Source organism: Armigeres subalbatus, chromosome 3 (genome assembly GCF_024139115.2).
Source record: "Armigeres subalbatus isolate Guangzhou_Male chromosome 3, GZ_Asu_2, whole genome shotgun sequence".
Lineage (NCBI taxonomy): Eukaryota > Metazoa > Arthropoda > Insecta > Diptera > Culicidae > Armigeres > Armigeres subalbatus.
Window position 1 is genome coordinate 315,644,163 of NC_085141.1, and position 14,212 is coordinate 315,658,374.

At 41.9% G+C, this 14,212-nt stretch overlaps 3 protein-coding genes across 5 annotated transcripts in view; all 3 read right to left on the minus strand.

Moving 5' to 3' along the window:
• Nucleotides 1–4,968, minus strand: part of LOC134225358 (long-chain fatty acid transport protein 4) — a 75,448-nt gene extending 70,480 nt beyond the window's left edge. The window contains exon 1 of one of the 2 annotated variants that reach the window (XM_062705354.1): nucleotides 4,628–4,968. The gene's annotated coding sequence lies outside the window, so the exon portion shown is untranslated. The remainder of the gene's footprint in view (nucleotides 1–4,627) is intronic. The other variant, XM_062705355.1, reaches the window with a different exon arrangement.
• Nucleotides 4,969–12,191: 7,223 nt separating this feature from the next.
• On the minus strand, nucleotides 12,192–12,661 carry LOC134220884 (uncharacterized). Its single transcript, XM_062700046.1, has one exon. The coding sequence runs from the start codon at nucleotides 12,659–12,661 to the stop codon at nucleotides 12,272–12,274; it is 390 nt and encodes a 129-aa protein (XP_062556030.1). The 3' UTR covers nucleotides 12,192–12,271.
• LOC134220886 (cytochrome c oxidase assembly factor 4 homolog, mitochondrial) lies at nucleotides 12,661–13,616 on the minus strand. 2 transcript variants are annotated; one of them, XM_062700048.1, is made up of 3 exons: nucleotides 13,525–13,616; nucleotides 13,337–13,443; nucleotides 12,661–12,777 (listed from the first exon to the last, which is right to left on the minus strand). In XM_062700048.1, exons 2-3 carry the CDS (start codon nucleotides 13,409–13,411, stop codon nucleotides 12,661–12,663), a joined length of 192 nt encoding a protein of 63 aa, XP_062556032.1. In that variant the 5' UTR covers nucleotides 13,412–13,443; nucleotides 13,525–13,616. The 2 variants fall into 2 exon arrangements, with proteins under 2 accessions (XP_062556032.1, XP_062556031.1); XM_062700047.1 differs by having other exon boundaries at nucleotides 13,337–13,459; nucleotides 13,525–13,604.
• Nucleotides 13,617–14,212: the final 596 nt, after the last annotated feature.

Consider the following 14,212-nt stretch of genomic DNA (forward strand, 5'->3'; position numbering starts at 1 on the left):
TTTCGCCAACAAGCGTCCCTCCCGGAATACGGCAGGAGCACCAACTTGGCATATCTGGAAGATGTACTGCACAACGCCTACAACGACAGCAAGCACGCGGATCTGGAACATTTCCAAGGCCTTCATCAGGACTTCTAACAGTGGGAAGAATGGGGATTTTCCGGCAGCCTCCTTGCTTTTTCCGGAACTTGGTAGACTCTGACGGTTGGGTGATTACCCCAACTCCAACAAAAAGATTGTGGAAGTTCTCGGAGTCTCCATTGATCGGAGACTCTCGTTCCTTTCGCACTTCCGCGAACTCAAAGTAAATTGTTGGACCAGAGACAACGTGGTTCGGACCTTGTATCATCGAACCAACAACAGGAGGTCCTTTAATTCCTACGTTCGAGCCGCCTCAGAATTGTTACTCGCAACACCAGCCAGCTGTACTTTTAGACTCCGCCAGCGCCATCTCCATATTTCAGAGTGACAAGCCTAAGCACAACAGGATCCTAAGCATCTTAGCGAACATGCTCTCGAACACGACCTTCCCTTAGATCATGGGGCATTGCTGAGTACCTGGCAACAACAAGGCAGATTTCCTTGCCGAAGTCGGACATCAGGGCCAACATTTCACGACATCCGCCCCGCATGAAGAAAATTATTTGAGAAAACTGTGAAAAACTGGACAACTACATCCGTTTACCTCCGGAAAATTTAAGGGACCACATCGGCGTGGACATAGGTTCTCTATTTTTAAGAACAGCAGATCATCTCCCGGCTCCGAATCGGGCACAGGTGGCCCTTGAATAATTTCGGCAGGAGCCCTTTCTGTACTATCTGCAATGTCTGTGACGTTAGCAACTCTGTGGAGCATTTTGTCAGCGGATGCTTATAAAATCAAGTTCTTCCATTCAAGTGTCCAAGTAAAATCTTCATGAAGTTTATTTAAGCATATTCCAAGCTTACTTCAAGCATTCCAAACGAAAAATTCCGGGGTCTTCAGAAAAATAGATTCGATTTTCTTTGGTGTTGTTCTCTCAGGATTCCCTACGTAATGTTTTCCGCGTTACCACTATTGTCACCTCGAAGCACGGCAGAAGTTTGAGTGTGGACTGCGCATGCTGAGGCAAGAGTGTCGTGGAGTGTTAGGGTGAGCACCCAAATAAGACTCACATGGGGCGAGTGACATTTGGAGAAGCTGCTTCGGCGGCAGGGTGGTAGTGGGTTGAATCCACACACCCACAGTGAGGCCCATGTTGTGCACTGGAAGTTCCTCTACTTCGGTAGGATAGCGCGTGGTCTACTTCGGTAGAAGAGTAAGCGATCGGCTATGCTAAGGAAGGAGTGTCGTAGGGTTGGAGTGTCGTAGGGTCGGAAGGGTGAGAGTCCCACACTCCAGTACATTGCCATGTGGTAGCTACTACTCGTGTGCTAGGTTAGTGCATAATGCCTTACTCCTTGAAAAAATGGAAAAAAAGTAAATCTGTCTGGAATGAAGTAAAGCATAACGAGCCAGGCTATTTTTTTCCATAGCGTTTATTTGGTAGGCTCAGTCGTGTATAACACTTGACGGAGCCGCCGTTTATAATAATGACATTTACAATAGATATCACAATAGATGTATTAAATCTGGGCATATAAAATTCTGTAAGCTTTTTATACAAATATTGTATTAAAATAATAAAAAATCTGTATTATTTCAATACAACAACTGTATTAAAATCTTCCGAAATTGTATATGCCCAATTATTATACAGTTTCTGTAAGGTTCTTATACAGAACTGTATTTAAATCTGCCATCCGCTGCTTGGGTGTACTAACCGTTAGTGGGACGTAGGCCAACGTACTCGTTGTAAAGTTATAATCCCATCCAATAGTGGCTGGTATTCTTATGACAGATGTACTTGTAACGCGTCGTTTCTGAGCCTCTAGCTCTAGTGCGCCTGTATGAATCAATTCGTTAAGAAATCGATACTCATCCAATGGCGGATGAATATAAGTTGATTCAACACCAATTTTTACCGCCAATGCCAATTTTTGCTAATGAATGTTTCTAATGAGGTCGAAAAAACATTAACTGGCAAACAGATTATCGAAAACCACTTATGAGGTAAGGTACTATCGGCATGTGGTCACTACCAAGGTATCTTAAGGACAGGCCTCCCGGATTACTAAACAAAATCCACTCACGTTTTCAAGGGCACACCACTCAATACGGAAGCAACAAACAACTGCCATTTTATTATTTTGCTTTGCTGCGTCACAGTATGCGTGAAATAATAAAAATGACAGTTGTGCGTTGCTTCCGCTTTGGTTGGTGTGCCCTTGAAAACGTGCATGCATTTAATTTTAGAATCCGGAAGGCTTGTCCTTAAACGGAAGTAATTTGATGTGTCAAACAAGCAACACCGCCATATTGAGAAAGCTGGCCAGTTTGTTTTGGTGCATAAATCTAGCAAACGATGCGACTCATGAACAATAGCATTATGCGTTCCTATAGGAATTGCTATATAGCAATCCAATGGAAACCGAAGGGGGGTGGGAGAATATCGTACACAAATCTACTAGCCAGCTAGCTGATCGACTGTCACTTTTACTTTACTTTTACTACCACTGTACCTTGTGGTCTAGATACCTAGGTCACTACCATGGGGATCTTGTATTGCCTTCCACATACAATCTAATGTTAGTGAATTTGAGCATAAAGACAGATCAATACGGCTTTGTTGGCGTTGAGATTCTATTCGAGTTATTTCACCTGTATTAAAAATCGTCACACAAATCATAAAAAATGGACGCTCTATAATCGTCATACTTTTCGCCCCATCCAAGAGATGAAAGACGGGAGACTGCGCTCCAAAGATGTTGACGATTAAGTGAGGCATTTGGTCCGAACGGAAATTCTGTAGAAGGAGAAGAACGCCACCATAATTATCACCCCGATCTTGGCGAATAATCTAAAAATCGTTGAAAATGAATTATTCATCCTTAGAGGACAGTCATGTTTCACAAAGTGTAAATATATCGCAATAAGAATAACGTTTCAAACACTTGAACACGACTAATTTAGATTTTAGAATACGACATTTCCACTGCAGCACAGTGATTGTATCTTCCGGGTATTGGCCTGGCCATATTATCCATCAAAAGATGCAATATCTGCAAGAAGGGGCCATGAAACACACAATTGCAGATAATTTTTCACTGTTGAAAAAAAAGAGGTCAATGTTGGCTTCAATAAATACGGAATATTGAATCATTTCCATAAACGATCCACTAGGCTTTTAAAGGATACCAATCCTCGCTTAAACAGAATTCTTTTTCTAGAAAGTGTGAGTAACATTCTTTTTTCATTGATAATCCCGATCAGATTTTTCTTGGAAACATCACTTTGAGCCAATGGCGGAAATGTCTTGCTGCAACAAGGATCCAAGGGAGCAGTGAAGACAGATTGTTTCAGGATTTTATTTCTAATTAATCCCCCATTAAATGCAGATTTGTGCAAGCTTTTATGAACAAGTTTCGATTTATTACGGCACGATTCCGAGAATACGGTTGCTTCCACTTTTTGGCGAATGTACCACCGCATAATCCTTCATATCGGCTACATCAGTAACGGTAGCCGAAAAAGCAGCATTTGCAGTTGTATCGGTGGATGTATCTTGCGCGTTAATCATTGAACCAGGTTGATACGGATGAAAGATCTAAGGACAGCACCGTCTATTCCCATCACCGACATTAATTATTATTCGATCACATTCTAACCAAATGACAGGATTTTTGACATCATTAGAAATCTACAGAAAGTACCATGTACTAAAATCTGTAGCTGCTCTGCCAGAATAGATTTTCTTCTTACTGATTGCATCAAAATATGGAAAGCACATCAGAAGTGGGTCGTGTAATGCGCTGTAATTTTCTATTTCCATCGAAATATAACACACGAGTATAGCATACCATCCTACTTCTCCCATGTAACTTACTAGCATGGAAAATAACACAAAAAATCCACGTGGTAAAAAAACATTTACCCACTTTACTTCACCAGAACACTCCAGCTTCATATCTACGCTTCTAAATCATAGCGAATATGGCTCTTTTGAAAGAAAAAAATCTGTTACTTTATTCTACATATAACCAGCATAAAAGACAATATAGATCAGACTCAATAAGCTTCAGAGATCCCTGCTAAATTGCTTCTAAATGATATCGACTATGATGCAGAATGAACCAGCTAAACCACTGTGGCTTAACAGTAATGTTGGTATCCGTCCCTATTGAGTGAGATAAATCTACGGACAATGATGTTGTTAGGAGAATATTCGGGTACCACTCTTATTATCTTGCACGTTGCTTCTCCTTATTGGATATGGACAACGTTCATCAGGCACGTCCGCATCGCCCATATGACTAATATATTTCGACCCCCTTGATCAACTGAACCGTCAAGAACAATTTCAAACCATTAATTCCGCTCACATACGACATACGAGAGGCCTTCAACAAGCCATTCTTAGCGACGGACGCCGCGAAGCCCGTTTTGCTGATAATGGTAGCCGAAGCACAAGGGGACTATATAATTAAATTTTTGATTTGAGATAGGTCATGGCTACGGGAAACAACACTGATCGATTGATTCACTCACTTTGTCGAATTTGTTTTGCTCCTTAGCTTCGCAGGCTGCAGTGCAGTTCGAGTTCAGCACATCTCACAGGATTTATTGGCTCACTTTATCGCGAATAAACAACTGTTCATACAGTTGTACAACACACTTGATAATTATCACTTTAGCACCCTCGAAACAACGTTGATGCAATCTATTTCTGCACGGTCAAGTCCCCACACTTCACTGAAAATCACACCACAATCAGCAATATCGACCGAACTAAGCGACCCGATTAGACACCCCGAACCGTTCCAGGCCAACAACATCGCAAGACTGACGACTCGCGCAACTCTCTCGCACAGCTCGCTTGCTTCTTTCCGTTTCGCTTATGATGGGCCTCAAACTCATATGACTTGGCTGAGCGCGCGATGCGCAGTTTTTGTCACACACCAGAACGGAGCATAACTACCACAAAAGAGGTTCAATTAAGATCCATTTCTGCCTGGATTGAGTCAATACCATCCAGTCATGATGTATGGGTATTGAGCATTTCACTATGTGACGATCGTACGAGAGAAACGAGAGAGTTCGTTATCCAGAGTTTATTGCATTCAGCATCGTCATCATCAATGGATCATGCTCTACAAAAAACACCATTCAACAAATATGTGGTGGCAATGTGAATTAGAATGGGTAATTTAAATACAATGTTCAAACTACGAAAATAAATAATATGTTATTGCCAGAAGTTGATGGTATTTCTATTGTTCAATATGTAGGGTATGATGGGGCAAGATGGGTCGCCTAAGGCAAACCCTGAATATCTCAAAACAGAAACATTTTAATTCAACTTTTCAACATGGATCTATAAAAATAGCTTATAATCTATAAGCCAGAAGTTTGAAATAACAAAAAACTCCACTTTTTATTCCATTTCGAGTCATTAAAGTAGAAGTCTGTTTTTCTGTCAAACAAAAAATGACGGGGTAAGATGGGTCAAATAGCGGGGCAAGATGGGTCACCTTTAAGGTGATTATACAATCAAGCCATGTGGTGAATTTCAAATTCACCACACGGTTTTCTACTCCTATTATCAAATGTCCAAATCTAGCGTAATATTTTTCGTACAATGCTGAAATTAAAGTCGATTGTTCAGCACAAGTAAGCAAACGATCTACGGATGTTTCATCCCCATGGGCATTGTGGTTTTCTCAATTAGTGTTCTTGAAAAATCACAAGAAAATGTACGTGGTTTCCAAGATGGCCGATTTGTGGCTTTGTTGTATAACCACCTTAAATACTGCAATTAATAATGTTTTTATTCCCAATATTGAATTTCAGACAGATAGATAGCTTTATTGCCAATGATTATATTGAATAAAAAAGAATTTTTAAACCTTGCATGAAGAAATGGCTCTACATTCAAAAATGTCTGCAAATTCTTATAAAAACAAGCCGTCTGAGTATTGCTTTCTTAAAGACAAAAAATAGAAATTTTCAATAAACAAATTAACATTATTATGTCAAAAGTAACCTTAAAATGATTAAACCAGCAATGGAAAATATGTTTTGAAAACGAACTATGCCCTTCAGTATGTGCTGACCCATCTTGCCCCATTTGTAAGTTCATGTTAGAATGTTGAATTTTCGATAAAATTTATTTATTTCAACGCAGTTAGTAGAACATCACCTACATTACTTATACAGTCGACTCTTCACATCTCGATGTTCTATATCTCGATATCTCTCCCTATGTCGATGGTTTTCTCCGTCTCATCGATCTACATATATTTGAGCTTTCTGCATCTAGATAACCTCCTTATCTCGATATCTCTCTATATCGAAGGGTTTTGATCATATTTTGTTCAGGATTCACTCTCCTTATGTCGATATGGTCATATTTTTAGGCTACTAGACCATCTTTAGACAATAACAAACACATCAACAACAGGTAACGACATTTGTTTTGTTGTCGTTTTTCATAGCAACGAGCTTTTTTGGATCTAGCACCCATTTAAATTTTCCTTCCATTCCTCGATCTCTCCCTATCTCGATGGTCCTTTCAATATCGAGATGTGGAGAGGCGACTGTAATACGTTCACTATGTTACTAAAAATGTTTAAATTTTACATTGCTCGACGAGATTACACGTTTCATAGAAAGTGTGTTTCGCATAAGAAATAATGCTGAAAAATATTTTACCTTGCCATACTCTACCAAAATAAAATTTTATCATCAAATCGAGTGACAATAAAGTAGAACCAAAATATTCCTCCTACAAAGTCATAATCTCCACATTAAAATGTACACGATGCTCAAAAAACGGCCCATCTTACCCCGTGACCCGTCTTGCCCCGCCTAACCCTACCTTATCAATCTTTTTCTCTATATCGGATCGGCATGATTTTCTCACTATTCATTTATTTAGTTTACATCTAAATAGATAACGCTGAATCAACAGTTTGACGCCAGAATACACGATTCGAGGCAGCATCTCTCCATCCTCGAATGCGCCCACGCTCGCCAAGTTTTGTTTGTACCTGGTCTGCCCACCTCGCTCGCTGCACTCCACACCGTCTCGTACCTGACGGTTTGGAAGCGAACACCATCTTAGCAGGGTTGCTGTCCGGCGTTCTTGCAACATGCCCTGCCCATCGTACCCTTCCGGCTTTAGCTACCTTCTGGATACTGGGTTCGCCGTAGCGAGATGGACGAGCTCATGGTTCACTCTTCGCCGCCACACACTGTCTTCTTGCACTCCGCCAAAGATGGTCCTAAGCACTCGTCTCTCGAATATTCCGAGTGCTTGCAAGTCCTCCTCGAGCATTGTCCATGTTTCATGTCCGTAGAGGACTACCGGTCTTATTAGCGTCTTGTACCGTGGTGCATCGAAACCCGTACATTTAAGCACTTCAGTATATGAAAAAGTCTCTAGAAAATACTAATCGAATGCAAATAGAACGTTCGTCATCGTCATTGCTTTTACTGCTCGAGGACCTCTATTTTGTGTGTGCTCCACTGTATGTATTGAACTGAAAGTGATGAAAAATATAATCCAATTAAGAACAAATATAATACAACAAAATCAACACCTCCTGAATTGAAATCCGTCCACCGTGGACGTATTTCGAATCATAAGATCATATTTTTCCTAGGTAAGAGAGGGGCGCCCAAAAAAGATTTCGCCAAGGGCGCCTGGAGTCCACGCTACGGCTCTGCGTACAGCTATTTTCTAACAAAATATTTAAATAAAGGCAGACCAATTGACTAACACTGTAAATAGCGCAATACGCACCTTGAGAAGCAATCCATTTGTAATTTATTGCTGATCTTACTCTATTAATTGCGATTTGCAATTTAAACACACTCACTTTCGGCACAATTGCGTCCAACACGCGAACAAAATGGCACCGGAAACTTCGCGTTTGTGCGGTTGCGATTTGGTTTTTAATTATGTTATATTAATTTCAGAGCCTACTTTGCATTGCAATTGCCAGAAAGCTTATTGTCAAGTTTAAGATCAGGATAAGATAAATTATTCATACATTAATTCCCTCAAACCCCTTTTAATTTATTGATATCTCACGAAATGGACGGATTTCGGTGCTGTACGGATTACGGCACATGACACATTTGGTGCGGTGGCGAATCTTTTTTGATCGCAGTTTTTTCTGGAGCCCGTAGTGGGCCCGACTTCCACAGATGATACGCCTTTCTATTTCACGACTAACATTGTTATAAGCCGTTAGCAAGGATCCGAGATAGACGAATTCCTCGACCACCTCGAAGGTATCCCCGTCTATAGTAACACTGCTTCCCAGGCGGGCCCTGTCGCGCTCGGTTCCGCCCACAAGCATGTACTTTGTCTTTGACGCATTCACCACCAGTCCAACTTTTGTTGCTTCACGTTTCAGGCGGGTGTACAGTTCTGCCACCTTTGCAAATGTTCGGCCGACAATGTCTATGTCATCCGCAAAACAAATAAATTGACTGGATCTGTTGAAAATCGTACCCCGAATGTTACACCCGGCTCTCCGCATGACACCTTCTAGCGTAATGTTGAACAACAGGCACGAAAGTCCATCAACTTGTCTAAGTCCCCGGCGTGATTCGATCGAACAAACTGAAGTGTTCGCTCGAAATCTTCACACAGTTTTGCACACCATCCACCGTTGCTTTGATCGGTGTGGTAAGCTTCCCAGGGAAGCTGTTATCGTCCATAATTTTCCATAGCTCTACGCGTTCTATACTGTCATATGCCGCCTTGAAATCAATGAACAGATGGTGCGTTGGGACCTGGTATGCACGGCATTTTTGAAGGATTTTCCGTACAGTAAAGATCTGATCCGTTGTCGAGCGGCCGTCAACGAAGCCGGATTGATAACTTCCATCAAGTTTGGACCGTAACTCTCGATCAAGTTTGGTCGGTGAGTCGGTAGATAAGGAGCGGAAAAAAATAAGATAGAGTCGGACAGTTCGAATGGAAGTCAGCCGGAGGTTTGTCCGGAATCCCCGGAAAATCACCACAGGTAGCTGTTCAGTTTCCCAGAGTTTGTGCAGGCAAGTGGCAAGTTATTCCGAACCCATCTTGATGAGCTCAGCTCCGATACCATCCTTACCTGCTGCTTTATTGGTCTTTAGCTGTTGGATGGCATCCTTAACTTCCCTCAAGGTGGGGGCTGGTTTGCATCCATTGTCCGTTGAACTAACGTTGTCATCTCTTCCGCTGCCATGACTTTCGCTGCTTGTACTCTCAGCGCCATTCAAATGTTCCTCGTAGTGCTGCTTCCACCTTTCGATCACCACACGTTCGTCCGTCAAGATGATCCCATCCTTATCCCTGCACGTCTCGGCTCGCGGCACGAAGCCTTTGCGGGATGCGTTGAGCTTCTAATAGAACTTGCGTGTTTCTTGAGAACGGCACAGCTGTTCCATCTCACTCTAATTTTCATCTACTCAGTGACTGAGTAAAATTGTATTACCGTCTCTTTTCTTCCCACGGAAATTGTACTCAATTTCCATCAAAAGCAGAACTACTCCTAATTTTGAGTAGTCCTGCTTTTGACGGAAATTGAGTAAAAATTGAAGGTGAAAGTTAGCGTGCTCAGTTTCTTCCAGGCGGCGTTTCTTTCCCTGAAAATAGGGGGTCTGCTATCTCCGCTTCCGTCTATAACAGCAATTCTCTGGGGGTACCTTCACTGACCTCAGGGGGTACATCGCACAAAAAATCGGACGTAGAACTTATTCAATAAAAAAAATTGAAAAAGTTTAAATAATTTTTTATTCTGAAACTAAAAGACATTTAAAGGATTTAGCCAGCACAGTGTATGAAACTGGGGTATAAAAGATCAAAAAGACAAAACTTCAAATGATCAAATAAAAAAATGGTACATGTAATCTACCTAATCAAGACAAAATGTTGAATACGATTTTGGGAATACGCTTCTAATCTCCTTCTTCTTCTTCTTCTTATTGGCATTACATCCCCACACTGGGACAGAGCCGCCTCGCAGCTCAGTGTTCATTGAGCACTTCCACAGTTATTAACTGCGAGGTTTCTAAGCCAGGTTACCATTTTTGCATTAGTATATCATGAGGCTAACACGATGATACTTTTATGCCCAGGGAAGTCGAGACAATTTCCAATCCGAAAATTGCCTAGACCGGCACCGGGGATCGAACCCAGCCACCCTCAGCATGGTCTTGCTTTGTAGCCGCGCGTCTTACCGCACGGCTAAGGAGGGCCCTTCTAATGTATCGGAATACTCGTTTCGAAAGTCTCTGAATCCTTCTTTTAATATGTTCGGAAGTCTCCTTTCAAAAGGCTCGAAAGCCTCCTTTCAAGAGGCTCGAAAGCCTCCTTTCAAGAAGCTCAAAAGCCTTCTTTCAATAGGCTCGAAAGCATCCCCAAGTAACCAAAAGTTCCATTAAATGTGCGTTTTTCGCTTAAGCACCTCTGTGAAGCTGATTAAGCGAAAAATGTACTCGTAAAGGAACTTTTGGTTACTTGGGTCCTTTCTAGAGGCTCAAACTTACAAGAGGCTCGGAAGCCTGCTTTTAAGAAGCTCGGAAGCCTCATTTCAAGAGGCTCGAAAGCTTCCTTTCAAGAGGCTCGAAAGTCCTTTTCAAGAGGCTCGGAAGCCTCATTACAAGAGGCTCAGAAGTCTCCTTTTAAGAAGCTCGGAAGCCTCCTTACAAGAGGCTCGGAAGCCTCCTTTTAAGAAGCTCGGAAGCCTCATCTCAAGAAGGCTCGAAGGTTTCATTTCAAGATATTCAGAAGCTTCCGATTGAGCGGTTCGTCGAAACCTTTTTCAACATGTTCAAAAACTTCCTTTCAAGATGCTCGGAAGCCTTTTTTTCATTTTATTATTTCAAGGGGTTTGGAAGCTCCCTTTCAAGAGACTGAGACGATTCCTTTCGCTTATTTTAATTTACATCGAAAAAATATATGGTACCTCAATAAATGCAAAAGTTCCAAGGGGTACCTCTCAAGAAAAAGGTTGAGAACCGCTGGTCTATAACGTTCCACGTTCTGCCCGGTACCTTGCTACAGCGCGACCGATCTCCTCCAGAATCTATTTGCACTCTTCGTCGAACCAATCGATCCGTCGACTTCGTCCCGACGTTGTCCTCCACTGCGTCTTTAATGGCTGCTTAAACTGTATTCCAGCAGTCCTCAAGAGGGACCCCATCGAGCTCACCCTCTTCGGGCAATGCTACCTCGAGATGCTGCGCGTATGCAGTGGCGACATTAGGCTGCTTCAGTCACTCTACGACGTACCGTGGCAGCCGTCGGTACCGAACATTGTTGATGACGGATAGTTTTGGCGCAGTTTAACCATACACCAGATAGTGGTTCGAGTCGATGTTAGCGCCACGATATGTCCTGACGTCGATAATGTTGGAGAAGTGCCGTCCATCAATCAGAACGTGGTCCATTTGTGATACTGTCTGCAGTGTATCGAGACGGAAGGCTATGTTGGAAGTATGTGCCTGCGAATGGCCATATTCTTGGAGGTCGCGAAATCAATTAGACGTAGACCGTTTTCGTTCGTCAGCCGGTGGGCGCTGAACTTTCCGAAAGAGTGCGAGCGCTCCCGATGATGTTGAGATATTTTTGTTCCACGTACCGAGTTTCCAATTTCCAATGTCCCTTTCCGTCGCTGTGGTCCTTGCCGATTGTTCCGCATTCTCTCGTTGATTATTCGTTGCTGTTTTTTAAAAGCTAGCTTTCAAAAAACCATTTCGCCTATATTACCGGTGGACCATATAGTGCACAATTTAGCTTAGAGTTCTTCGCTAGCAGTCGAATGATGATCAGCTGCCCTTGACATGGGGAACAGACGCTCGATCAGACTTTCATTCCCGTAGAGGAGCAAACCCCCATAGCATGAGCAAGCCCCCCAGCCAGCATACGACCATAGTTCCCACCGGGATTCACCCAGCATTTGCCGTGCTAAATGTATATACTATCGTGTAATGAGTGTTTTAGAGACACTGATTTTTTTTTTTTGAAAATAAGCCTCTTCGGACAAACACACCGTGATATAGGCGAATATGAAATAGCACTTCATGATTTTTTAAATAATAATGCTACATCATGAAAGTTTTGATAACTGAAATATATTTGGTCAATTTGTACGAACTACTGTAGTAACTGTTACCCGAAAATCCATTTATTCTTCATAACAGTCTCAAATGCCCCGTGAAAGAATCTACAACGTTGCTCAAGTCAGGTCCAATTCCCAGCACAGTCTCCGTTCCGCTGCTAACCTGAGTTCTCCCGGCATCTCTGACTATTTCGGCCACCACATTCTTATCGCTGGCCAGTCTGGCGATTTGTTGCATTTCCTCTAGGCTGTCCACTTTAACGACAATTTTCGGCTGCCCTTGCCGCAACCACAGATGGAGCTTGACTTTGTTAACACTAGCGGATCGCATGTAGCACAGGACGGCCGCATGGGAACACTGTGAAGCGATTTTCCCCTTCCTTAATCCTAAGTCCGAGCGTACTACTAAGACCATCTTCGTTGGACCGGCAACGAACGATGTGAACTTCCGGAGGATGTTCATTATGGCCGTTTTTCGTACTTTTGTCTCTGCTTATCGGTGTAGTCCTGCATGCAGATTTTGAAATCCTTGACTACGTCCTGACACTTGCGCCAGTCACCAGTCTCCGCGATGCACTCCTGTAATGAGTAAATGAATGGTTCATGAAAAATTTGACGAAAATTGAAAAAAAAATCATATAGGTTAACTACAGGATCTCAATATCAATAGTGATATCAAATTGAATTCAAACAAAATTTAATGTCGATGCAAATGACCTTCCATATAAAAAATATTACAATTACACTGCCGTGAATCGCATATCTGTCCCATATTTGCTGGGTTTCCTATTCATATGGGACAAATATGCGATTCACGGCAGTACACTTATATCAGTCTATGAAACTTACTATTGTGATGAGCAAGACTTACACTAATATTGTGCAATGAATTGTAACAATTTGATTGAATTATTGATTATCATTTTATGGTGGCGCATATTATTCAGTACGTTAATTTTAGATGAAAATTCACAATTTTGGGATAAAATAATTTTATTGCAATATTGTAGGTTCCTCATAAAAAAAAATTTGGAATATATACCTAATAGATAATACTATGTTGAATTATTGACACACTACAAAAATACATTCTTTTGTATAAAATCACCAATAAATTAAACGAGATTTATAAACTAACCTGTACTTTGTAATGCAGATTGATGCAACCTGTTTTGAGCAGCATCTGTTCAACTGGATCCACTGTGTCACTCATCGTTTCCCTTCTAGATGCGGGTTCGCATTTCACTACAAATCAACGGTACTTTTAGTAGAAATTATTATTATTCTGATGATTTTAATGAATGAAATCTAGCGTAGTATACTCACCTCACAGTTACATCACTCGGATGATCAGCCGGTGAAAACAAAGCAGCACGAGGCAAAAATAAACAACACACATTTGAAAGCGTAACGCCAGAACTGTTACATTTCCCAAAGGCCTCAACGGCCAAAATGATGCCAACCAGGGTGAATACAGACAGGTGTAGCAGTATGCCAAATACATGATTCAGCCATCTTGGATTTTTATATGGGGCAGCCACCGAGTTTGTTTATGTTTTGCACTGAAAATGAATTTTTCACCCCCGCGCTAGTCTCTCCCAAGATGAATACACCACTAGGTGTTCCAATCTGCCAAATTCACGATTCAGCCATCTTGGATTTTAGTATGGGAGAGCCAGCCGGTTTGTTTATGTTTTGCACCGAAAATGAACTTTTCACCCCCGCCTTCTTCTCGCCCATTAATTGGACAGATTGAAACACCTAGCTGTGTATTCATCTTGGTCTCTCCCATCGACTGTCGAAGCGAGTGAACCCTGATATAAGAACCCTGATGCCAACCATACACGCAAAAAAATGTTGCGGTCTAAACTACACTGAACCCAAACATCCTCTTTATATTAATTGATAGTTGACTCGGTCTCGCCCCTTAACGATTGTCGTTCACTTTCTTGATGACACGCACTCGGTTGCATACCCGTACGGATGACAATCCTCCGTATGCGAATCATCCAAC